The sequence below is a fragment of the Physeter macrocephalus genome, chromosome 6 (genome assembly GCF_002837175.3).
Source record: "Physeter macrocephalus isolate SW-GA chromosome 6, ASM283717v5, whole genome shotgun sequence".
NCBI classification, from domain to species: domain Eukaryota; kingdom Metazoa; phylum Chordata; class Mammalia; order Artiodactyla; family Physeteridae; genus Physeter; species Physeter macrocephalus.
The window spans coordinates 53,535,834-53,559,757 of NC_041219.1; the positions used below are offsets into that span (position 1 = coordinate 53,535,834).

The window sequence follows — 23,924 nt, forward strand, 5'->3', positions numbered from 1 at the left end:
ACGTGGCATCCACGGGGGATGGTCCGACGGGGCTTCCCTCTCTCACAACTGCTCCCAGAGGCGGCCCACACCTTTCACCCCATCGCTTTCCCCGCTCTTTTTAAGAGGTGTGGACATTCTGATAGTAAGCGGACAGGCTTCGGCTTAAGAAGCCATTTCCCAAGGAACTGCCACCCCCAAGGCCCAGCTCTGGCTTGGTCTCCCCATCCCCGTGTGCCCCCGCCCCGTCACCCGCAGACTCCGGGAACGGGCCACGGGGAAGGCAAGCGCAGGGGCTGCCCGGGAGCCCGTCCCGACGGGCGGTGTGAACAGCTGAGGAATCGTCCAAGTACTACTGCCCAGGCTTGCGCGTGCTGGCCGTCCACGAACCCTTCCAAGTCGGGACCGTGGGACGGGCTGATGGATTCAGACTCAAGGCCACCCCAGGAGGGGCCTCAAGGCCACCCCGAGCCAGCTTCAGCGCTTCGGTGCTCCAGTGGCCTGTCAGCTCCCCGGGGATGTCTATCCAGACGGTGGGTCCAGTCTCTGCGACATCCGGAGCCGTGGTTGCCCGTCCCCACGTCCTGCAGACCTGCCCCCGGGACTCGGGAGGAAACGCGTTCCTCCGAGTGGAGGACCCTGGGCCCACCCTCCCCAGAAGCCATCTCCCTAGCCGGGTTCAAGCCAGCGGCACCAAAGCAGCACAGTGCGATTGGGAACGTCAGGCTGCAGGGGACTCGAGCTCTAGCTGGAATCTCCCGGGAGCCTTTGCAGGCGCAGGTGCTGGGGCCAGACTCTCAGCGTCTGGTCCCACGGCTGGGGATGGGGGGAGCGTGGGCCCCGCCCCGCTTAGAAAGTTCCGTGTTTTACACGAAAGCACACGGAGGTGTGAGAGTCTGGGGGTTTGGAGGAGAAATCCTGAAGGCGAGGAAGGAAGAAGGAAGAAGGAGGAGAGGCGAGAGAAGTGAGAGCCAGCAGAACAGTATGCAGGCAGGCGCTTTGGGCTGGGAGGGGCTTTCCTCGAGAACACCCGCCAGGATGCTCCGTTTCGGTGTCGGGGCGTGTGTGTGTGTGTGTGTGGCTGCACATGCGTGAACACGTGTGTGCCCACACATACACACACGCGCACACGGCTCGGCCATTTAGGGAAGGTCAGGGCAAGGCTGTCCCATGGGCCTGGGACTGTCCCCCACCTCAGACACTCCCTACTCCCGGCCCAAGCTCCTCACCCACCCACCACCCGCAGGGGGAAAAGCACAACACAGCTGCTGAAAATTGCTGGTTGCCATGCAACCCATGCTGGCTGTCACCGTGACAGCGCCTCCTCGGGCCACATCTGGCTGGTGGGGGGAGAGGGAGGGAGGGATGAAGGAGGATCCCCAAAATACATCAGGGACATCAGCAAAGTAAATTATACCTATTGCCCTAACCCCACACCCACCCACCCACTGCCACCCTGCCCTCAGTTGGATGCTATGGGAGGCGTTTCCATGGCAACTTGAGGCGCGGGTTTGAAGCTCACGTGACGAGGCCCCAGAGCCCAGTTCCACACAGTCCTGTGTCCTGTGCTGCCCGTTTGCAGAAGGACGTCTCTGTCCTTGGCTGGCCAGAGGGACTCACCCAAGATAGAAGGACCCGTTAGGGCCGCTTTTGAATTCGATCTGCTTTACTAAACGAAATTAAATTTGCCCAGGTAGAGTAAGCTCAACGCCCTTTGTCTCACAAATTATTCAAAACCAAGTTCTTATTGAGGATGAGCCTGGGAGATGGGCTCCAGCGTTCCACCTCAGCTTGAGGGAGGAGTGATTAGACACTTTGCCTTTTTTGAAAGTGTCACAGCGCGGCCACTCTACGGGGCTCCAGCGGCACTGCCGCTGTTCCGTTTAGGTCTGGTCAGCTTGCCTACACTGAGCTGGACGTTACTGTGTCTGGGTCCCGAGGACCTGGGCACCCCCGGCAAAGCAAGGAACGCTCACCACTGTCTGTGGGGTACAAGGCACGAGGGCAAGTTTCAGCTGGTCCTGCACAGAGACGTTCACATTTTCACAGCAGCGCTGGGTCTCAGCCTGCCAACTCTACCCCAGAAACTGGGAGAAGAGGGCTTTTGAATTGTCGAAAAGCAATTTAGAAGCTACAAAGCCCAGAACGCGCAAAGCATCTCCGAGCCGTTCCAGGACTCCTCCTCCTGGTCCGGGAGGAGGTCCATACCTCTCCTGGCACTAGCTCTAGCCAGTCTGGCAGCTCAGCTTGCTGGGAAGGCATCCACACCCCTCTCCCTCCCAAACAGCCTCTTAGACCGTTTTCAGGACGGCCAAATCCATCTATTTGCAAAACTCTGGGTGCGATGGTATTTTCAAGCCTGGCAACAAGCATTTTCCACCCAAATGCTGGAGCACAGCACGGGGCTCTAGCAAGTCAGTTCTCACGTGGAAGCAGGAGATACTACAAAGAATTACATTTTCTGGAGTTTTTACAAATAATGGACTTGACTCTGCCAGAATGGAGAAAGATCAAGTCTGATGTGTTTGCTTATGGGGCAGCCTGTATGAAAATCTGGCACTTCAAAATCTGGCAAAGTAGTGTTGGCTGCTGGATAATAAAAAGAGCATCTTTAAGGTGAAAGGAGATTTACTGCTGATTGGCTGGCACTCGAGAAGTGGCATTTCTGAATAAGCATCGCATAACCAGCGGAGCGTTTTGTCAGCAGTGAAAAGGACGGCAATGCATTTGTCTGATGGACTATTCTGATATAACGAGGTAAGATTAACACGAGAAATAAAAACATGATGGCATGCCATGATGCTACACGATTCAATAAAAATGGTTTCTTCTTAGAAGACCAGGCCTGAGTTTCCTCTTTAGCCCTAGAAATTGAACTCTGTGCCCTTCAGCTCCCTTTTGGGGTCAGAGGCAGGACACGGATGGGAAAAGAAGGAGCCCTACAAGGGAACAGGAGCTGAGGGCCCTTGGGTCGGGGTCGGCCGTGTCCCCACGGGGCTGCGTGCCAGCATTTCTCACTATGGAGGACAAACCAAAGGTGACGCTTGTCTTGGGCTGGTGGGCAGAGAGAGACTCATGAGGGTGAGAGTCTCAGGCTTTGTTTCTCAGGCAAGACCTAGAAGAAATCAAAGGCCCTCATCGGCCGTTCCACCCCGGTATGCGTGTGACCACATCACGGGAAGACGGAGAAGGTGCACGTCGAGGAGAAGCCGGCAGTCTGCGGGCTCCCTGCCCCCGCCCGTTCCCAGCACGTACCCAGTAGAGGACGTCGGTCCAGCCCTCCATGGTGATGCACTGGAACACGGTCAGCATGGCGAAAGCAAAGTTGTCGAAGTTGGTGATGCCGTGCTTGGGCCCATCCCAGCCCGGCTTGCACACCGTGCCGTTCTGGCACTGCCGCCCGTGGCCCGTCTCCAGGGCACAGGGGGAGGGGTCGTCTTCTGCTGGGACATCTCAAATGGCCGGGGGAGAAGAGAAGGAAGCGGGGGGTGGGGGGAGAGGGACGGGCAGAGAAAGAAGAGAGAAGTTAGAGAGAAAAGTGATGGGCGAGGCTGGTGGGACAGCAAACGACCCCAGCGGCAACAACGCAGAACACAGTTACATCAATGCCCCAAACACAAGGCGAGCGACACAAAGGCACTAGGTATTCATTTCGTGTGGTCATCGACTTAGAAGGTCAGTGCTTTCAGCTAATTGTTGTAAAGCTGTTTTTTAACCTCGGTCATTGATTTCAAAGACCGGAGGGCTGCTGGCTGTCAAATGGGCAATGAAAAAATAACTATGATGCAACCACTCTGAGCGTAAAACATCCTGGGACATGGTAGTGAGTCCTCGTCTTCTTTTTTTGGTGGTTAAGTATCTGTAGAAACTTCCGCTGGAATGCCAGAGCTTAGGGCGAGGGCATTGTTGATTGGAAGCTTCTTTCACGTAATTGGCCAGAGAGCCCGCCCAGTGCTATTTTCTGACTCCACATGGGTCCGTGACATATTACGTGATGCTTTACCAGGGATGCAAGTCACTTTACAGCGGACGCCTTCTTGATGAAGGCAGGAAAATAAATTCTGATGGCGGGAAAAGTACCTACTGCAGAGCTCTATCGCAGCCCCTGAGCACGAACGCCACCGCGGTATTTCGTGCATGTTGCGTGCAAACGTGTGGACCGCCCTTTTCTCCAGCATTACGACCTTTCAGAAGAGAAGACCTGTCTTGACCTCTAATCGGGACAGAGTGGCGTGGGTGACGGGGAGGACGCCCCCCAGGTATAGAGCACTCTCGGCTTTTTCAAGAAACAGCGTAACATCTCCCACGGCCGCAGGCTGTGCTCGGGCCAGGAATAGCTGCTAGGAAATTAGTGAATTAAGAAATTTGTCGTGCAGAGATCACTGGTAAATTGAACTAAGACTTGGCTGAGTTAAGAATTTCCATTTTGGTAAAATACTGAGAGTCTTGGTCCCAGCTGCGGGAGGTAACAATGTGGAATTCATTGAAGTTTGTGAAATTAAGGACATCGTCTTATGCTTGGAGGAAGAAACAGTAGAAAACAGAATGGACCTTAGTCCTAACAAACAGACGACTGCCTCCGACTTCAGTGAAGATGTGCCCCCAGGGAGAGAATGTGTTTGTCATCCCTCGTTTGGGGATTCCAGGCCACCAGGGTCCTCTCTGGCTTCAAATGTACCCAAGCAAATCATGGGGCGAGGACCTCTGTACAGAGACTCTGGGTTGCTGGGCTGTTTCTCAGTTTGTGGCTTCAAACTGCAGCTGTTCAGGAGGAAGACAGCAGAGGAATATTAATCCTTAACTAAGGGGTGACTCTTAGGGGGGTGGACTGAGCTGAGTGGTTGGAGACACATGCTGACTTGTGTCCTCTTGGCTTTTCCCTTTCTCTCTCTTTTCTTTTTTTAAAAAATAAATTTATTTTATTTATTTATCTTTGGCCGCATTGGGTCTTCGTTGCTGCGCGCGGGCCTTCTCTAGTTGCGGCGAGCGGGGGCTACTCTTCGTTGCGGTGCGCGGGCTTCTCACTGCAGTGGCTTCTCTTGTTGCAGAGCACAGGCTCTAGGCGCGCGGGCTCAGTAGTGGTGGCTCGCGGGCTCTAGAGCGCAGCCTCAGTAGTTGTGGCGCACGGGCTTAGTTGCTCCGCGGCATGTGGGATCTTCCCGGACCAGGGCTCGAACCCGTGTCCCCTGCGCTGGCAGGCGGATTCCTAACCGCTGCGCCACCAGGGAAGCCCCTCTCTCTCTTTTCAACAGCTTCACCGAAATATAATTTACATGCCGTACAATTCATCAGTGAACACGGACAGCTCAGTTATTTTTAGTAAATTTATAGAGTTCTCCGGCCATTGCCACAACGCATTTGGAAACGCTTCCGTCGCCCCAGGTTCCGGAGGCCCTTCTCCCGTCCAGCCCTGGCAGTCACACCTGCTGTCTGTCTACAGATCTGCCTGCCTAGGAATCTCATATCGACAGGATCACACGCGAGGTGGCTTTTCTCACGTAGCATCGTGTTTCGAGATCTGCTCCTGTGCGCGGCCGTACGTATTACTGTGCGTTTAACTGCTTGCCCGCTGATGGACAGCTGGCCTGCTTCCGGGGGCGGGGGCACTGTGAGCAGCTCGGCCTCTGGCTTGTTCCCGGCCTGGTGCTTTAGGTTGTGTGCCTGTGTGATGACCAAGGCACTCCCTGGTCCCTGAACTGTACGGGGGACAACAGTGTCCCCATCATTTCCTACTCTGGGGTCTAAGCCCCAGGAGGCCTCCATTCACGTAATGGAACTCCAGTCATGGTTTTCTGTGACTTTTGACATTTTGAAATCTTTGGAGATTTGGATGTGAGATTAAGTAATGGGAGGCTATAAAAGGATGGAACCTGAAAAGTGAATCTCAGACCTAAGGAATACATAAGAAAGTGGATAACAAGGACCTCAACATTGAGAGTAGGTGGACTGGAAAGCCAGGAACCAAACAGATCATAAATTCTGTTGGGTCTCACTTGCCTAGTGACCCGCTTTCTAGAATGATGTGTTCAGTCACTGTGACAAAAGTGCTGTGGGATGATGAAAGATGAGACAAAAGAGAAGGTGAACAAAACAGAGGGAAACTCGTGTTTCTTTTTCTCCGGTCTTGCTTTCTAGTGCAGTAAAGGTGTTGCTAATCTTTGCACCGTGACTGCTAATGTGATAGTTTTCCCTGCATCTCAATTCCCGAAAAGAGGCAGAAATGAGGAAAAGGTGAAGGCTGCCAAAGGGAGTTCTGAGTGTCCTCAAGGAAGGAAAACATATTTGGGGGCTTTACAAACATATGTTGAAAAGAAAACAGCGTCCAGGGGATGTGATCTCATTAATAAAAGAGAGAGGATGAGATTCAGAAAGATGGTCTACAGGATCAAGTGCCACTCTGCTATTTTAAATCTGTCTTGAACAACAATAAAAAAAAGATTTGAGAACAATTAAGGAGCAATAAGTATCTGGTAAAAATAGGCATCTATAAAAAGCACTAAAGGGAACACCTGAAAAACGTGAGCACACACAGATCAGTGGGTCCCGGCCACATGCACTCGAGGGTGAGGGGGAATTAGCTTGAACGTGAAGATGTGTTGGATTCTCAGCAGAGCCATGAATTCCCAGAGAGGAAAATGGGAACACGAAGTTGGAGAAAGAGCCAAAGCTATACGGGCTCCCCGTTTTAAAACAGAAATGAAGAGAGGTGGGGTCATTCTGGAAAGTTTGTGGTAAAAGAATGGAGGCACAGATGAGGAGAGATTTTGGAAGTGCAGTTAATACCCAACAAGAGCACGAAATCTCGGAGAGCGCCAGCGAGGGCTTCCAAGAAGAAATCACCAAAGACAAAACCAATTACTCTTTTAGGCCCCAACTTTAAGGAATGAATAGACTGAAAGTGATTTCATTTCTGGGTCTCAGCCAACCAATTCTCTGCCAGTCTCAGGGGTAATTATTGTGCTTGGGAGAGCTATTCAGAGTGACCTGGCTCGGACTGCAATCAAACAGATGGGACAACCAGAAACAAAAAGGACGGACATATGGTGATGTATCTGTTGAGGAACAAGGAAGGCGCCTTGCAGATGCCTCCGGGATCGGGGGAGAGCTCCTCTCCTGAGACCACATCTGCAGGGGCTGGAAGGGGCAGCCTGGAGGCAGAACAATGGTACTCCGGCAGCTCCAGTGCTTTCTGGTATGGATCTGATAGGAAGCATGGCTCAAAAGCCAAGGTACCCTAAAATCCACCAGTTCACAAAATAATCCCAAAGTGTAAAAACAATCTGATGTAAATTCCATAAAAAAACCAAGACGAGGACCCACAAGCGCTTTTGCATAATCTAAGTTTGCAGAAAAATATAGGAATTCACTCCAAAGTCTAAACTTTAAAAAAGACACCCATTCCAAAGGTGATGCAAATGTCTCCAAAACGCATGGGGAGTGGTTTCAAAGATCGCAGGCTGCTGGTCCTCTACTCTCCGGCTGTGCTGAATGCGTCCGGATTCCCGTACACATCCCTCTTTGTCAGCGTTGATCAGTGTGTAGATGGAAGGGGCCCCCATGGCACGAGAGGGTCCCTGGACGGCCATCAGACGCGGTTCAGGTGCAGGCAGGGAGCGAGCGCCTGAGTGCAGGCTGCTGGGCGGAATGGCCTCTGCAGCGTGTCCGGGGCGTCCTTCCCGCGGGAGGCCGGCTCCACGCACAGAAAGGTCCCTTCCTGGCGGGGCTGACGGGGCTCCTCTCTCGGGAGCGCGTCCCGGGGTCTGTCCTCGGGCACCCTCGCTCCCCGGGCTGATGGTGTTTCCACGATGGGGGCCGATTCTCTTCCAAACCTGGTCGGGGGGGGGGTCGGGGGGAGGTAAACCCATCACATAAATAACCCGGGCTTTTTCTGGGAGGGAGCAGGAGGTGTCTCAGGTGCATTTCCTGGTCTGCTTACCCTCAGGGAGGGACAGTAGTGTGTTCCCAGATTGGCCATCCGCTCCGCCAGGCCAGTTCTGCTCTGTTTCTTGAGAGCACGGAGGCCGCGGAAGGTCTCGGCAGGCCTGCGGCAGCCTTTCCTCCTGCCACCCCCGTCCGGCACAGAGGAGCCCATCACCCTGTCCATCACGCCCACCGTTTTCTGGCTGTTTGAGGCCACTGAAGGCAGGACCACAAAGTCAGAGACTTCCAGGCGGTGCGGGCACAGCCCCCGTAGGAGCCTCCCGACCGCGGAAAAGCCACTTTGACTGCTTCCCCCTCGACGGCGGAGACCGGGGGCGGCGTGGGAGCAGCTCTCCCGCTCAGCGAGGACAGACGCGTGGCGGCGCGGCTGCTCAGAGTCTCACCGCATCTCCCCACCACACCTTGGTGCGCAGGTGAGAGCCGCCGCGCCGCCCATCGGCCGGCTGATGGGGCCTCTCGGACCCGGCATCCCCGCACCGGCCTGAGGAGTCTGGGTCAAACGGGTCGTTGGCCATTTCAATACAACGGCATAAATTTTAGACGTTCTGTGGTGGCTCTGAAGCAGGTCTTAGAATGAGCTCTAAGGAAGCCACACAATTAACATAAATTTATTGTTTCAGGGCAGCTACAGATTGAGCCCAACGAAAGGAAGGATCTGAATTAAAGGGGAGAATATTATTCATTGCATTATCGGGTATTTCTTTAAGCAAGGCTGGAAATCTCAGAATCTTAACTAAAGTCAAGATCTAATTCCTTCAATTTTAAAACAGTTTCTTTTTTTAACGTGACAGTTTATTGTATGTAATATGACCCAAGAAATTCTCCCTACAGTGAAAAAATGGTCTCCTCTTAGACTTGCCATCAAAGAAGTAAAAACAATTGCGTGAGTCTGTGACTATAGGTTTATAGTCTTGGGTTTTTGTTTAGACTGTGGCCACATGCAAACACCCAGCCAGTTCGTCCAGATCACTCAGATCAGGAGATCCACTTGGGTTTCTGAACAGGATTAATCCATTTCACTCGCTCTTGTATGGATGCTCCTCCGACCCCCAGGGCGGGGGGTCAAGTTTAACTGACTGACTGCCTGGGCTGAGCAGGGTTGCGAAGCAGTGGACGCGAAGGGGAAGAAGGTCTTTCGGTGCTTCAGACAGATGCTCCCCTTTCTGCCTTAAGGTGCCAGAAACGAAGAGGAAAGATCTTGTTGTTTGAAAAGAATTCACATAAATCGAACATGGCTAACCCCTTTCGGGGGTATTTTTTCTTAAACAAGTTTTTGTGTTCAACTGCTTTGTTTAACAGCCATGTCGATCTCTGTTTAAACGTTTTCTTAAAGGTCCAGCTGAGAGGGGCTTCCCTGGTGGCGCAGTGGTTGAGAGTCCGCCTGCCGATGCGGGGGACGCGGGTTCGTGCCCCGGTCCGGGAAGATCCCGCGTGCCGCGGAGCGGCTGGGCCCGTGAGCCGTGGCCGCTGAGCCTGCGCGTCCGGAGCCTGCGCTCCGCAACGGGAGAGGCCACAGCAGTGAGAGGCCCGCGTACGGCAAAAAAAAAAAAAAAAAAAGGTCCAGTTGAGACTTCAGTAGCTGAAGACAGCAGTTTGTCGCATGTCCATCAAGCCCAGAGTCCAGTCCTACCGGCGAGAGCTCAGCGAGCAGCACGGCTCGTTGAATGCGCTGATTTATGGAAGGGACGCAGAGAGAGGGTCTCAGAGAGGACGGGCCGGCGGATGCCCGAGGTACAGACACACCTCCTGGAGGAAAAGGAGTTTTCCTGCTGGCCGTCCTCCACTCCTGGACTGGGGGCCCCGGACGGGAGGCGGAGACACCGTGGCGGAGGACCCAGGGCTGTGACGGGAGAGCCACCAGCTGAGGCCGAGGCCTCCCCCCGAGGGCACTCTGGTGACAAGCTACGCGGGGGACAAGGGGGCAGAGACATACAGTCCCCAGGTTAGCTCCGATTCTTAAAACATTCAATGTTGGCTAGGCGCCTCGTTTAAAGAGTGCTTAGCAGTGCCGGACGAAGCTCGTGTTTAGCTATTTTAACAGAGACTCGTTTTAGTAAAAACAAAAATTAGCACCGAGAGAAAAAAACGCAATCTTTGCCTCTCCTGGCCGTGGAAACACAGGCGCTGGACGGCGGGGCCTCCCCAGCTGGCCGTGGGTGGACGGCGCTCCCCTTACCTGCGATGCCCTCCTGGTTGTAGCAGGTCTTGTGCATCTTCCCCATGAAGAGCTCCAGCCCGATGATGGCGTAGATGATGATAACGAAGAGCACGAGCAGGGCGATGTGTAGCAGGGGTACCATGGCCTTGATGATGGAGTTCAGGACCACCTGGAGACCTGCAACGGCAAAGCTGGCTGTGCCCCCACCGCCGCTTGGAGCTCACGCCGCCTGCTCGGCCCCTCCCCGCCGACGGCGCTCGCGCCCCAGCTTCAGGTAAGGAAACCGAGGCGCCAGGTCACGCGGTCAGGGTGACACCCCGGGGGCGCTGGATCCAGGGGCGCCTGACCCCAGACCTCCCTGGGAGCCACCTCCAGACGGAAGGACAGGCGGATGCTGTCCTTCTAAGGGCATTTCAGTTGGGGAAGATGGAAACAGTCCCAGGCACGGATGGCGGTGACGTTAGCTTCGTGCCGCTGAGCTGTGCACTTAAAACTGGTTAAAGGGGACGTTTTGGTTTGCATCTATTACCACAATAAATTGTTTTTCAAGTACCCAGATCCCTTCAGGGAAAAAAAAAGGGTAAACAAAAAACATTCTTTCGCAGCGGGTCTCGTCTGCACGCCCCAAGGGTCTGCAGACTTACACCACTGTCTTATGGGGAGAAGGACCCCTCAGTTATAAGCGGAACCGTAAATATCAGCCCAGAATGTGCCCTGTTTAAACGAGATGTCGCACACGGTCATTGTAAATGGTGGTTACCCTCAAGCCCCCAGCTCTACCCCAGGCCCCAGAAAGCCGTCCGTCAACGCGTGGGCGCTGTCTCCACGCCCCAGGAGGGAAGTGGGGGAGGGTCGGGCTCCCCTCCCCACAGCAGGGGGCTGCCTTAGACACGGCACAGCAGGACCTCGTCCTCTGAGTCACCCCCCGCGGGGCACCTTTTGGGTCTCTCACTCACCCCGCAGCCACGGACACCCTTCCACCTCTCCGGCACTGGGGACGTCACCCCTGCTCATCCACCGCCCTCAGCGCTGGGGAGGGAAGGCTGGGCACCCTGTCCCCAGGCCCCGAGGCAGTCCCCGGGCCTTGTGACCTGGAGGAGTGGGGTTCACAAGTCTAATGCGGAGAACTCGCCCCAGCCATTAAGCTGAGCCGGGGAGAGGAATCCAAACAAGAGAAACGCTAGAATAATTTCACCTGTGAATTAATGCGAGGGCTGCGCCACCTCCCAGCAGAACAAGATGCTTTCAGATCCAAATGACTCCGTTAATTAGCAGGTTGCACACACACTGGGTGAAGGGTGTGGAGCCACGGAGGAGGCTGACAACCGAGCCACACAGGGACTTTTGGGGTGTCTGCTGGGGCGGGCGCCCCACGCGCCGCTCACGGGAGGAGACGGGGTCCCCGGATCCGGCTGCCCAGGCCACGGGGGGAACACGACCAGGCCTTCAGGGCCACGTGGCAGAGAACGGGGGGGCACGGGCTGGGGAGACCTCCTCCCGCCCTACAGGGCCCTGGGCGTGGGTCCGCCCCGTCCCCCCGGCCCTCGCTCTCTGGACTCCTGGTCAAACAGCGTTTCTTTTAGACTCAAACACGCCACCCTTCGACGCGGGGCCATCGTCGGCGCTGTTCCCTCGGCCTGGAACGCTTTTCCGTAATTCCCCCCAACGTTCCCTTCTGCTGTCGGCCCAAGCATCCCTCCTCCGGGGACCCTTCCCCAAGCTCCCAGAGCAGAGACGCCGCCTTTCTCACATGTCTTCTTAGAACCAGTTCCTTTGTTTTGGAGCGTGAGTCCCCCTTTGGAATTACATGTTCGTTAAGTGGCTTTCAAACACCTATACCCGTCTTCCACGTCGGGCTGAGTTCTGTGAACGCGGGGACCGTGGGCGCTTCTGGCTGTTTGATCGCTGAGGCAGCTCTGCAGACAGACAGGCGAGTTTCCCGGGCCTGCGGGCCGGGCGGCGGAGAGGCCCAGAGGAGGTCGAAGCAGCCCGTGCTTCTGTCCACCGCTGGGGGCCGTCAGAATTGCCGACGGACGCTCTGCTCCCTCCATGCCCCTGGGGTTGGCGGCCTCCCCACGCCGCTGAGCACCGAGACCAGACCTGGGCCTCCAGGCTCCTCCCTCTCCCACTGTTAGCAAGTCCTGCCAATTTGCTTTTGCAGTGTTTTAGACAAGTGTAAGTACCGTTTACTATGTAAATAATACACGCTCATTACACAGGAGAAATGCTTCTTATAGGGAAATTAGAAAACACAGGGAAGCAGGAACAAAAAGAACTCCTCCGTCGTCCCGCCGCCCAGACGGGACCGCTGTTAGCCTCTCGGGGTATGTTTTGGACACTGTGGCCCCTGGGGTCGGCTCCTCGGTTAGCTGGTCTCCCTGCCGTCTGGCGTTCATGCTGCTCTGGGGATATGCTCCAGCTGAGAGGGTCGTGTCCTTGACGCAAGTCCTCCTGCGATGCCCTGTCACCCGCCTCCTCATCCAGCCTGATGGCCCCTGACTCTGGCTCACACCTCACTCTCCAGCCACCACCGGGCCCCGAGCTTCCTTGGCCACAGGCCTCCCCGCGTCAGCACAGGCCGTTCCCCCAGCGGACGCTGTTCCCTGCCTGACGCACAGCCCCGGCCTCACGTCCTCTCGTCTGTGCTCCGCGGCACACGGCGGGGACTCCGCGCGCAGGCTGCCTTCAGGAAACCACTCCATTCAAGGATCTTCAGGAGACACCGAGGCGTGTCGTCGGGAAAAGACAGACTCGCGGAGGAGGAAGAGCACAGGCACGGAGGGGGCTGTCAGCGACCTTCTCAGGACTTAACCTGCTGTTCTGGGGAAGAAGAGCTGGCAGAATGCCGCAGAACGACGGGGATGGAGCCAGGACCAAGCAGGAAGATTTAGGTTCAACACAAAGACTGTCCAAGCAACAGGCCTAAGGTGGAGCAGGGTGCTCCAAGAGGTAGTGCGCTCCCCATCCTCCGCTCCCCATCCAGAGCAGAGACTGGATAAGCTCTTGGAGGAGGAGCCTTGGTGGGGATTCAGCCAGCGGGTGAAGGATAGCCTCGGGGCACCGAAGCCCCCAGCCCTCATCGACGTGCGATGGAGACTTATTGGGGGCAGGTGGATGACCCCAATTCCGCCGGCACGAGCTGGGGGAGTAGGTACCGTGTCCATAACCGTATTTACAGAGGAGAAGCGCGAGTTCTAGAGAGGTTAGGTGGCCTGCCCATGGCGTCACAGCTGCCGGCAGGGGTGGTCACGGGGCTTGGTGCCACGGGGCCTGACTCCAGGCCCGGGGCTGCACGACTGGGCTAAACGCCTCCCGTGGGCCCTGGCCCGGGGCTCTCGGCCTCCACGATCCGCGTCTGTGAAGCAGCGGTACACGATCACGACATCTGCTGGGCAGGCGGGGGGCTCATCCTGCTGCCGGGGGCGCCCCGCGGCCTCCGAGGCCCTGCCCGCCACCCTCACCGCCGGCCCGGGTCGGCGCCCCAGCGGCCAGGCTGGGGCGAGCGGGCGCTGCCCGAACCCCCTCTCCAGCCCCCCGCACGCAACGGGCCCTCGAGGCTGCGTCTCGACAGCTTCTCCTTGGCGGGCTCCCAGCTGTCCCCGAAACAGCCCCCTCCTCTGCTTCCGTCCACTCAGAAAACACAGCGACTTCTCTGCGCCCAAGCGCTCTCCTCGGACGGGCCGGTGACGGGGTCCCCGTGGGAGCCCTGGGTCCAGGCCAGCCTGGCAGAGCAGCTGCGGGAAGGTGTCCCGTGGACACGAGGTCACTAAGGGCCACACCCACGGTGAGTCTGTGTTCCGGGCCCTACATCAGGACGTGAGACCAGACAAACACACGTGGACTTACGGGGACAACAGGACCGGGTATTTCGTGCGAGAACAACACTGGAAGATGTCGTTCTGGAAATCCGGTCTCTCATTTGCAGTTTGTGCAGGTGACCTCCTCTTAGGGGATGAAACACCCTCGCGCCCGGGAAGCCCGGCTGCCAGGTCTTCCAGGGAGAGGGGGCTCCGGGGAGCGGCTTCGCTAGATGCTGGGATTAGGGAAGGACGGAGAAAAAGCTGAGCTGGCACGCACGGCCTTTCCTCTTCTCCCTCCACGTTGCTGTAAGGCCTGGACCACTGTCTGCATTCCTGCTGTGCTCAACTTGAGAATTCCAAGTTAGGAAAGACTTAGAGGGTCTGTGTACGTAAATCACGGTGTTTTCCCTTAGAAGATCAAGAGGAACCATCAATTATGGAGAGCAGGCCCGGCATCTTCCTTCAACAGTGCTGAGATTGGCCTGGAAACGTTGGCTACAGGTGGTGCTGGCCCATGCTGGATGCATGGCTGAGGGCAGAGCAGGCTCTTCTCTTTCGTCAAGGAGCCTCTCGCCCGGCCCTGCCCTGGTGATGGGTTGCTCCGCTGGGGCCCCAGGGGTAGAACCAAGAAGGAGGGTGGCAATGACTCGATGAGCAGGACCCCGAGAAAAGAGGACAGTGAGACTCGTGGGGCTGAAGGGCGCGTGCAGGTGTGTCTGAGGCAGAGCCGGGCTTGCATTCAACTTCCAAGTCCCCTGGTGTAAAGGGGGAGGGTGGCCCCAAATCAGAGGTCTCTGCAGACGCTGTTTGATCTCGTTGTTCAGATTCCGCGTGGACTTAGAGCTTCTCAGCTGGCGGCCACGAGGGCACATCTCACGCCCCAATTATTTGGACTCCACGGTTCCAGCCAAGTGGAAGGAAGGCACTGAGAAATGACCGAGGAGTCCTGACCACAGCCACAAGGGAGTGATACCGAGAATCACTGGAGGGGGTGAGTCTGGGCTCGCAGGATGGTGGCGGGTACAAGCTTCTCACCGATGGCGGCTGAGCTGGCCAGAACAGGAGGAGGACGCTGGGGCCACCGGCCTCGATGCGTGCATTTCCACTTACACACGGTCATTTGTTGAGCTGTGTTCCACGGGCCACCTGCTCCCCGGGGTCACGTGCTCCTTCTCGTAAAGGAGGCCAAACGTGAATCAAAGAACGTCACAATTGGTACAGAATCTCAAACCACTTGAGTGCTTTCGAGGCAGGGTCGGGGTGTCACGAAGGCCCCCCTGCGGCCGGAGGGCGGAGCAAGGCGTCCTCGGGGCAGTGACACGTGAGCCGGAGGCCGAGTATGAGGTGACGAGGACCTGGCCGGGTGGGCAGCGGTGGGTCCGGCAGAGGGGCTTGTGCCCCCCCAAGGAGGAGGCCGTCCGCCCGGCTGAGCAGGCACACCTGGCCCCCCACCGTCTGTCTGCCTCATGCTTCCCCGGGCTTTGTTCTGCCTCTTAGAAGAAACACCTGGAAGATTTGGGAACCAGGTCGCCCGCTTCTGTGTGAATTGTGAGGAAGCCGACGTCGCTTTCAGAGAAAACGACTCGGGCGGCACAGAGGAAGGCGCTCCCGAAGACGGCCGTCCTCGAGCGTAAGGTGGAGGTGGAGCCCCTCCTGCACCGTCGAGAGAGGAGCCGCGGGACCCAAACGAGGAGGGTCCTGGCGTCGAGGAGGGTCCTGGCGTCGAGGAGGGTGCCGCGGACCCAGGAAGCCCGGATGGACGGGAAGTCCCTGCAACCTCACACCCGGAAAGACGGGATGACCCCGGGCCAGACGCAGCAGCGCTTTCCCACGGGGCTGCAGCCCCACCGGCCCCTCTGCTCGCGGGGGGCCCAGCGCCCCTGCTGCCCTGGGAGGCCTCAGCCACTCCTAGACAGTCATGGGGCTGTCGCCGGAGCCGGGTCCCATCCCCCTCTGTCAGGTGCAGTCGGTAAAGCCCCGGATACAGAAAGCACTCCCGCTCGTGGGGACATGCACTACAGCTCTCCTTACCAAGGTCTGACTCTGCTTTTCCCCGGACACGGCATCGCTGCAGAGAGCGAGGCAGGGCCGCGCCTGCCCCCAAGGGGAGCCCTCGGCTCTCCTTCCAGCGGCAGGAGACGCCCCCCGCGGAGTCCGGCCTCCACGTGCCCGGTGGGGCGGCTCGACGGCAACCTTCCCCCTTGACGGCGGGCCGCCGTCACCACGCGGACGGACCGAGCTTGCAGCCTCGGAGGTGCCCACGGTCACCCGCTGGCCGGCCCACGCCTTTGCCGCTGACGTCACTGTCCTCGACAGGCTCAACGCCGCCGATTTCTCCCTTCTTTCCAAAACTCTCTCCTCCTTGTCTCTGTGATGCTGTACAATGTCAGCTCTCCCCACTGCACAGCTGCTTTTCTGTCTCCTGTCTTCCCCCCCTCCCTCTGGACCTCTTTTACTCTGGGGAATATTACAAAGACGAAAAGGATGCGGTCCCTGCCCAGGAGGGGCATCAGCTAGAGGGGAGGCAAACGTGGAGACAGCTAATCGCAGAAGCGGGTGACTGCGGGCCTAAGAATGAAGCCCAAAGAGCCGTGGGTGCACAGAGGAGGGAGAGGCGGCCTTGACCTGGGAGAAGAGCAGACGGTTCCCCGAGGAGGGGGCGTGTGAGCCATCAGGCGTGAAGCTTCTCTCTGCCCCTTTCCAGTTTGTCTTCTATCCTCTGTGTCTCTCTCTCTAAACTCTTTCTCTCTAAATTCTCTCTCTCAGGAAATCCATTCACTTCACTCTCTCCTAAAGACTCAAGTCACCACCATTAGGTGAGTCTGAATTTGCAATTCCACACCCTTTTGCTCTCTCTTTTGAATTCAAGCCTCGTCACTCCACAAGCTTACTGGGTCTTCCACCGGCTTGTCCTACCACCTCCTCACACTCCAGAAACACAACCCTGAACTCGCAGCCTCCCCCTAAAACCGCTCCCCACAAGGCCCCACACTTGGCAGTCGCCTGGCTTACTTCCTCAGCAAACGCAGACAGTGCTTCATCCACGGCGCCCGTCCTAGCTGCCCTCCCGGCGCAGCCACTGCCGTCCTCACTGTCTCCCGCCTGGACTGGTGACCGGGCTTCCTGGTTCCAGTTCCTACCCACCCCAACGCATTCTGCAGCCCTGGCCCATTGCTCACCCTAAGATGGCCCTGCTCGGAAGCCTGCAGTGGTTCCATCATAAAAGGCAGACTTCAAACCCCCTCCTGCTCGAGCTGAACACAGTAGGTGCTCAAAACTTGTTTGCAGAAAGAATGAAAACAGGTTACAAGCAGCAGGACAGTGGGTTCCAGCAGGAAACAGGCAGTTCCCAGGAGCGGGAAGGAGAGCAGAGTCTGCTGGGGGCGGGGCTTGAGGGGAGCAGCCGGATGGCCTGCAGGGAGGGTCTGGGGACGTGAACACCCTGTCACTGACTGAACCCAACTGGAAGGCAGAGGGGAGGCAGCCTCTGATGTAGCCCAGTGGTCAGCCCCGCAGGCCAGAGAGCAGAGTGGAGAAGGTGGAGAGGGGCCATGACAGCAAATGGACAAGGTGGGGCAGACAGGACGGTGAGCACAGAGTGGTCGGCTTTCTATGTGCACCACCATCGCTCTAGAAAACCAGGAGCTTCTGAGTTCTGTGAGCCAAGTCCTGTCTTAGGGAGGGCGATCAGATAAACGTCCTCTGACTCTAACTCACTAGCCACCTCTGGGACCTCATCTTCCACGGTCATGCCCGACTGGAGTCAAGAAATGCATGTTGTATCAGTATGTGTGGTTGTGACTCTCATCATCATCACAGTCATCACCGTCAAAAACGACAACACCATCACCATTAGCATCACCACCAGCATCATCTTCATCACCACCACCACCATCATTACCACCACCATCCTCCTCCTCCTCCTCCTCCTCCTCATTAACATCATCATCATCACCATTAGCATCATCATCATCACCAGCATCACCAACATCATCATCTTTAATATCATCATCACCACCATCATCACCAGCATCACCAACATCAGCATCTTTAATATCATCATCACCACCATCATCACCAGCACCAGCACCATCATCATCATCACCACCATCATCACCAGCATCACCAACATCAGCATCTTTAATATCATCATCACCACCATCATCACCAGCACCAGCACCATCATCATCATCACCACCATCATCACCAGCATCACCAACATCAGCATCTTTAATATCATCATCACCACCATCATCACCAGCACCAGCACCATCATCATCATCACCACCATCATCACCAGCATCACCAACATCAGCATCTTTAATATCATCATCACCACCATCATCACCAGCACCAGCACCATCATCATCATCACCACCATCATCACCAGCATCACCAACATCAGCATCTTTAATATCATCATCACCACCATCATCACCAGCACCAGCACCATCATCATCATCACCACCATCATCACCAGCATCACCAACATCAGCATCTTTAATATCATCATCACCACCATCATCACCAGCACCAGCACCATCATCATCATCACCACCATCATCACCAGCATCACCAACATCAGCATCTTTAATATCATCATCACCACCATCATCACCCACCATCACCATCATCATCATCATCACCATCATCACCATCACCATCATCATCATCATCACCATCATCATCATCACCATCATCACCATCACCACCACCATCATCATCATCACCACCATCATCACCACCATCATCATCACCAGCATCACCAACATCAGCGTCTTTAATATCATCACCGCCATCACTATCATCATCATCACCACCAGCATCATCACCAGCATCACTAACATCATCACCACCATCATCACCAGCATCATGACCATCACCGTCATCAACATCCTCATCATCACCATCGACATCAGGCTGAGATGACCAGTTCGTACTGGCTAGATATTGGAGGCATGATGAATCTCACAGATCACGTTTTGTAGCTTCATTTGGCTAATGAAGCAATGGACACTTTTAATGGCCTCACAGTATGAATGGCGTTCAAGAGAAAATAGGTTTAGAACTAGGAAGGCAGGAGTTTTCTCTTGGGTGAAGGAGTAAGCTCATCACATGGAGGTTCCAGGGTGCCTGATGTAGGGAGAAGAGCTCTGGCCTGGACGGCTCCTACAGTCTCAAGCTTCATTATTTTTTTGCCTGTTCTTATTAAGATGTCTTTATTCATTAGAACTTTTCATTTATTTTTAATTTAACCTTTCCATCTTAATAAATTTCTGCACCCCACAAGTGCTTTGGTGAGCACTAAAGGAGGGTTTTGGCCTGGGAGGGGGATGGTGGATACTCTGCTGCCTAATAAATTACCAACTATAAGAGTAATTAAAATACCAACCTTCATGTTGAATGAATTGTTTATATTAGCAATACGAGTTGGAAAGAACTCAAAGGAAAAATGTTTAAAAATTCGGATCCAAAGTGAACAAGAGTGATGGGAACACCAGCTCCCACTTCCTGAGGACCCGGCATAAGCTGGGCACCGGGCGAAGGGCTCTACACATCATGTCATTGAATTCGCCAGCTATCTTGATAAAGATAAACAGGCCGAGGCTTGGGTAAGACCGATGACTTGTCCAGGAGCTGGAGCCAGAAACCAAGCCAACTGACCCCTAAGCCCTCCACCCTCAGCCACCGTCCCAGCAGAAACGGCAAATGCGCCACAGTCTCTCTGACCCTTCACCAGGCAGATGCCGGTACTGATCACGGCCTCTTCCCTCCGGCCCCGGATGGGGCCTCCGAGTCCTTCTCAAAAGTAAGTCTCTCACAGCAACTCTGATCCATGGGAAGTGACTGGATCATGATCTGCCATCCTGTATATGCTGCCTCCCCGCTGGTGACAAACTATCTCTTTCTGCTGCAGGAAAACTAGGATGCAGGCTTCTTTTGGCACCTGCCAATGACGTAGATGCCTGGGTCTGCACTTTTTCTTCTGTCTTAGACATTCTGGGGAAAACAATTGTGAAATATACATCCAGAAGAGTGTAAAAAAATAAAGATGTTACAGTGTATGATTTATCACAAAACAAAGCCATGTATCCATCACTCAGATCAAGAAATAGAACATCACCCGCTCTATGAAGCCCCACTCATGCCCCTCCAGGTACTACCCCCTCCTACAGCAAGTGAACCCCTGTATTATACTTCAATAAAAGTTAAAATGTAATTCACCACATCAGTAATCAAAATCCCGAGTCTATCAATAGATGTAGAAAAAACCCATTTCATAAATTCATCCTTTATTCCCCAATCTTTTACATTCTTCTCTGTATTTTCCATTCTTTTGATTCCCTGTACTTTATTCTCAATATTCACCCTGACCTTGCCACAGCTCAATAATTCGGTTTTCAGCCGTGCAAAATCTTTCAATCAATTCACTGCATTTTTTTTCTTTTCAGCCATGCAACTTGTGGAATCTCAGTTCCCAGCCAGGGACTGAACCCAGGCCATGGAAATGAGAGCCTGCACTCCTATCCACCGGGCTGCCAGGGAATTCCCAATTCACACTGCATTTTCATATTTGATATTGTATTCTTCATTTCTAAAATTTACATTTGGTTCTTTTCCACATCTTCTGGTTCTCTGGGAAATTATCGACCTTGTCTTTGATCTCTTTGAATATAGTAAATACGGTTATTTTCAAGTCTATGTCTGATAATTCCAATATCTAGATTCCCTGTGGGTCTATTTCTATTGTCTATAGTTTCTGCTCCTTTTCATTCATGGTATCTTGTCTCTTTGTGTACCTAGTTATTTTGTATTCTGGGTTAGGCCCTATTTTTGCAAAATTGTCTTTCAAAATAATTGGAGAACTTGATGATGTTACCTTTCTCCAGAGAGGATTCGTATTTGTTTTTGTTAGGCATCTTTTCTAAGTTTTAGAAAAGAGAAGATTTAGAATATTTTGCCCAGCGATTTCTAATCGTCCTCAGCAGGACAGTTAATCCAAATTACCTCACCTGCCATTTTCAGAAAGCAAAAGGGACCTGTGCTTCCTAAGGAAGAAACTCCCTAGGGAAGTCCCCTCATTACATGTGTTCCTCCTGTCCCAGCCCAGAACGAGGTCACTGGGTCTTTGAATATATGGACATCTTTCAAAGGGTTGGGAAATCTCTGCCAGTCAAATTCTCTTAGTGTCAGACCCTGGACGGGACTTCTTGGAGTGAAGTTCCTGTGGACTCACTGTGTGCAGTGATGTGCCTGGTAATAGGATTAAACAGGACGGAGTCATGGTTTGGTTATGGCTGCTGCCGGGTCTCACACCTCTCAGAAAGGTGTAGAAGGTGCGGCTTTTAGGAAAATTGGAAAGTGTCTCCGAGATTTTGGTGGCAAATGAGATATACTCGCTACGAGTTATCAGGTTGGATGAGTCCCTAAGACAGCCCTGATGATAGCTCTTTAACTCTTTTCCAGACAAATACCATTATACCAGGCAACTCACAGCTTCCTCTTCCTGGCTGTCCTTGAGATGGAGTTTAACAAAGAACCAAGCTTGTTTATTGCTGACAACTTATGGTGACGCTACAGCATGGATTAACCTTTCTATGCGTGTTTTTAGGATTCCAGACTGACTTATTTCCAATTTGGCTCAAATCACTAAGGGATCAATAGGGACCTTGGCACCGATCAAATTTTCTATTAGGGAAAATCTCCAAACATACGCTTAGTGTTTTAAAGAGATTTCAGATTTACTGGAAAAAAATGCCAGGCTATTTCCTCTCCTCCACTAATAGCTGTGGGACCTTGGGAGTCATGTCACCTTCTTGGGTCTAGGTTTCAACATCTTGAAAATGAGGACATTGGATGAGAAAGCCCACTCTGGCTCTAAAATTTGCTGGGTTGTTATTTTCTAAATATCTTAAGTAAGATTCTAGTACCTTTCCTTCCTCCAACTACTACTGTCCCTTATCCACAATAAGTCCTCAATAAATGTGTGACAAACGAATTAATACATAACTTGTAGAATATAATGTAGCATTATATTACTTCAGAAATAATATCACGTATAACTTATGTAACATATGTAACTTACACCTGCTAACATACTAGTCATTCATTTTGTGATTTAGAAGTCAAGTACACTTCCATTTCCAAAAGGAGGAACTGGTATCAGATGAGCCCTTTCACCATAAACATTAAAAAACTGGACAGGGCTTCCCTGGTGGCGCAGTGGTTGAGAGTCCGCCTGCCAATGCAGGGGATGCGGGTTCGTGCCCCGGTCCGGGAAGATCCCACATGCCGCGGAGATGCTGTGGCGCAGTGGTTGAGAGTCCGCCTGCCAATGCAGGGGATGCGGGTTCGTGCCCCGGTCCGGGAAGATCCCACATGCCGTGGAGATGCTGGGCCCGTGAGCCATGGCCGCTGGGCCTGCGCGTCCGGAGCCTGTGCTCCGCCACGGGAGAGGCCACAACAGTGAGGGGCCCGCGTACTGAAAAAAAAAAAAAAAAAAAAAAAAAACTGGACAAAAATATTAGCTGCAGCTGTCTTCCAAAACTGAACATAAAGTAGCTCAGGCCTGTAATCCCTGAGAGAATTGAACCTCAGAGGTGAACACAATAATCACCCTGGTTCTCTGCAAACGGTTTCCTGACTGCAGCGCAAAGAGCAGACAGACCACTCCAGCCCCACTGGTCTGAGAATCTGGGCATCTGGCATGGCTAGGTATACGGGGCCCCAGAAGTTTGTGTAGGGGTCCCCTGTGTGTCCATGGCCCTGCCAGAGTGGAGGGATCGAGTTAACATCTCACTAAGACCCTAGACAACCGATATGCCAGAAAGGGTACATCTTAGGAGCCAGGACCTTACCCTGGAGTAAGATGCCTTCTAGACCTATCCTGACAAGATGACACTGAGCTTTGACAAGATCTGAAAGGGAAACGAGCTGGGAGGTGAGGGGCCTGGGCTTTTGATCAATCTTCACCAGCAAGTGTAGAACCACAAGTTCATGGCGGGGCAGCAGGTAACTGAACTGCCTGCTGAAGGGTCAACCCTTCAGTCGAGGAAGGTGTATGAATCCAGGTCTCTACAACATATGTCATGACCCCAGTATTCAGAACAAACCACCAGATACATAAAGAAACAGGAAAATGTGACACATCACCAAGAATAAACAGTCAAAAGGGACTGAAAATGAGATTGCTCGGATGTTGGACTTAGCAGAAAAGGATTTTAAAACAGCTTAAAGAATGTGTAAAGAGTTAAAGGAAAATATATTAAAAGAATGAAAGGAGTATATGGTCTTAAAGAGAGAACAGATAGGGAATTCCACAGATAGATGGAAACTATAAAAAGGAGCCAAATGGAGATTCTATGACTGAAAAGTAACTGAAATGAAAGTCATTGAATAGGTTTGATGAAGACGGAGGTGGCAGAGGAAAAAGTAATGAACTGTTAGAATAACTGATAGAAATTAATCTGTGGACACAGAGGGAAAAAGACTGAAGAAAACTGAACAAAGCCTTGGGGACCGATGAGATAATAGAAAATGGCCAAACATAAGTGTAATTGGGGTCCCAGACAGAGAAGCGTGAGACTGGAGTTGGAAGAATATATTTTAAGAAATAATGGCCCAAAACTTCCCAAACTTGATGACGATCTCCAATTTATGGATGAATCTGAGCAACTCAGAAAACTCTAAGCAGGACAGATATACAACAAGGCACATAACAGTCAAGTGCTGAAGACCAAAGATAGAAAATCTAGAAACAGTCAAGAAAAAAGCAGCATATATACAGGGAACCATGATGAGAATACTGGTGACTTCTCATCGGAGACAATGGAGGCCAAGAGAAAGTGAAGAAAACCTCTCTAATATTCTGAAAAAAAATCTCAGCCAAGAATTCTATATGCAGCAAAAGTATTCTTCAAGAAGAGGATAAAGATATTTTCAGATAATGAAAAGCTGAGATAATTCAGCAGCAGACCTGTGCTACAGAAATGCCAGGGGATGTCCTTCAGGGTGACGGGAAATGACATCAGAAGGAAACTCGGATC

At 53.5% G+C, this 23,924-nt stretch overlaps 1 protein-coding gene across 2 annotated transcripts in view; it reads right to left on the minus strand.

Annotated features, from left to right (window-relative positions):
* The window catches only part of CACNA1C (calcium voltage-gated channel subunit alpha1 C), a 477,743-nt gene that overhangs the window by 149,201 nt on the left and 304,618 nt on the right, over positions 1–23,924 (minus strand). For both annotated transcript variants that reach the window (XM_024128968.3, XM_028490773.2), the window contains exons 6-7: positions 10,097–10,255; positions 3,235–3,431 (exon numbers count right to left, since the gene is read on the minus strand). In XM_024128968.3, coding sequence (XP_023984736.2) covers positions 3,235–3,431; positions 10,097–10,255 — 356 coding nt within the window. The remainder of the gene's footprint in view (positions 1–3,234; positions 3,432–10,096; positions 10,256–23,924) is intronic.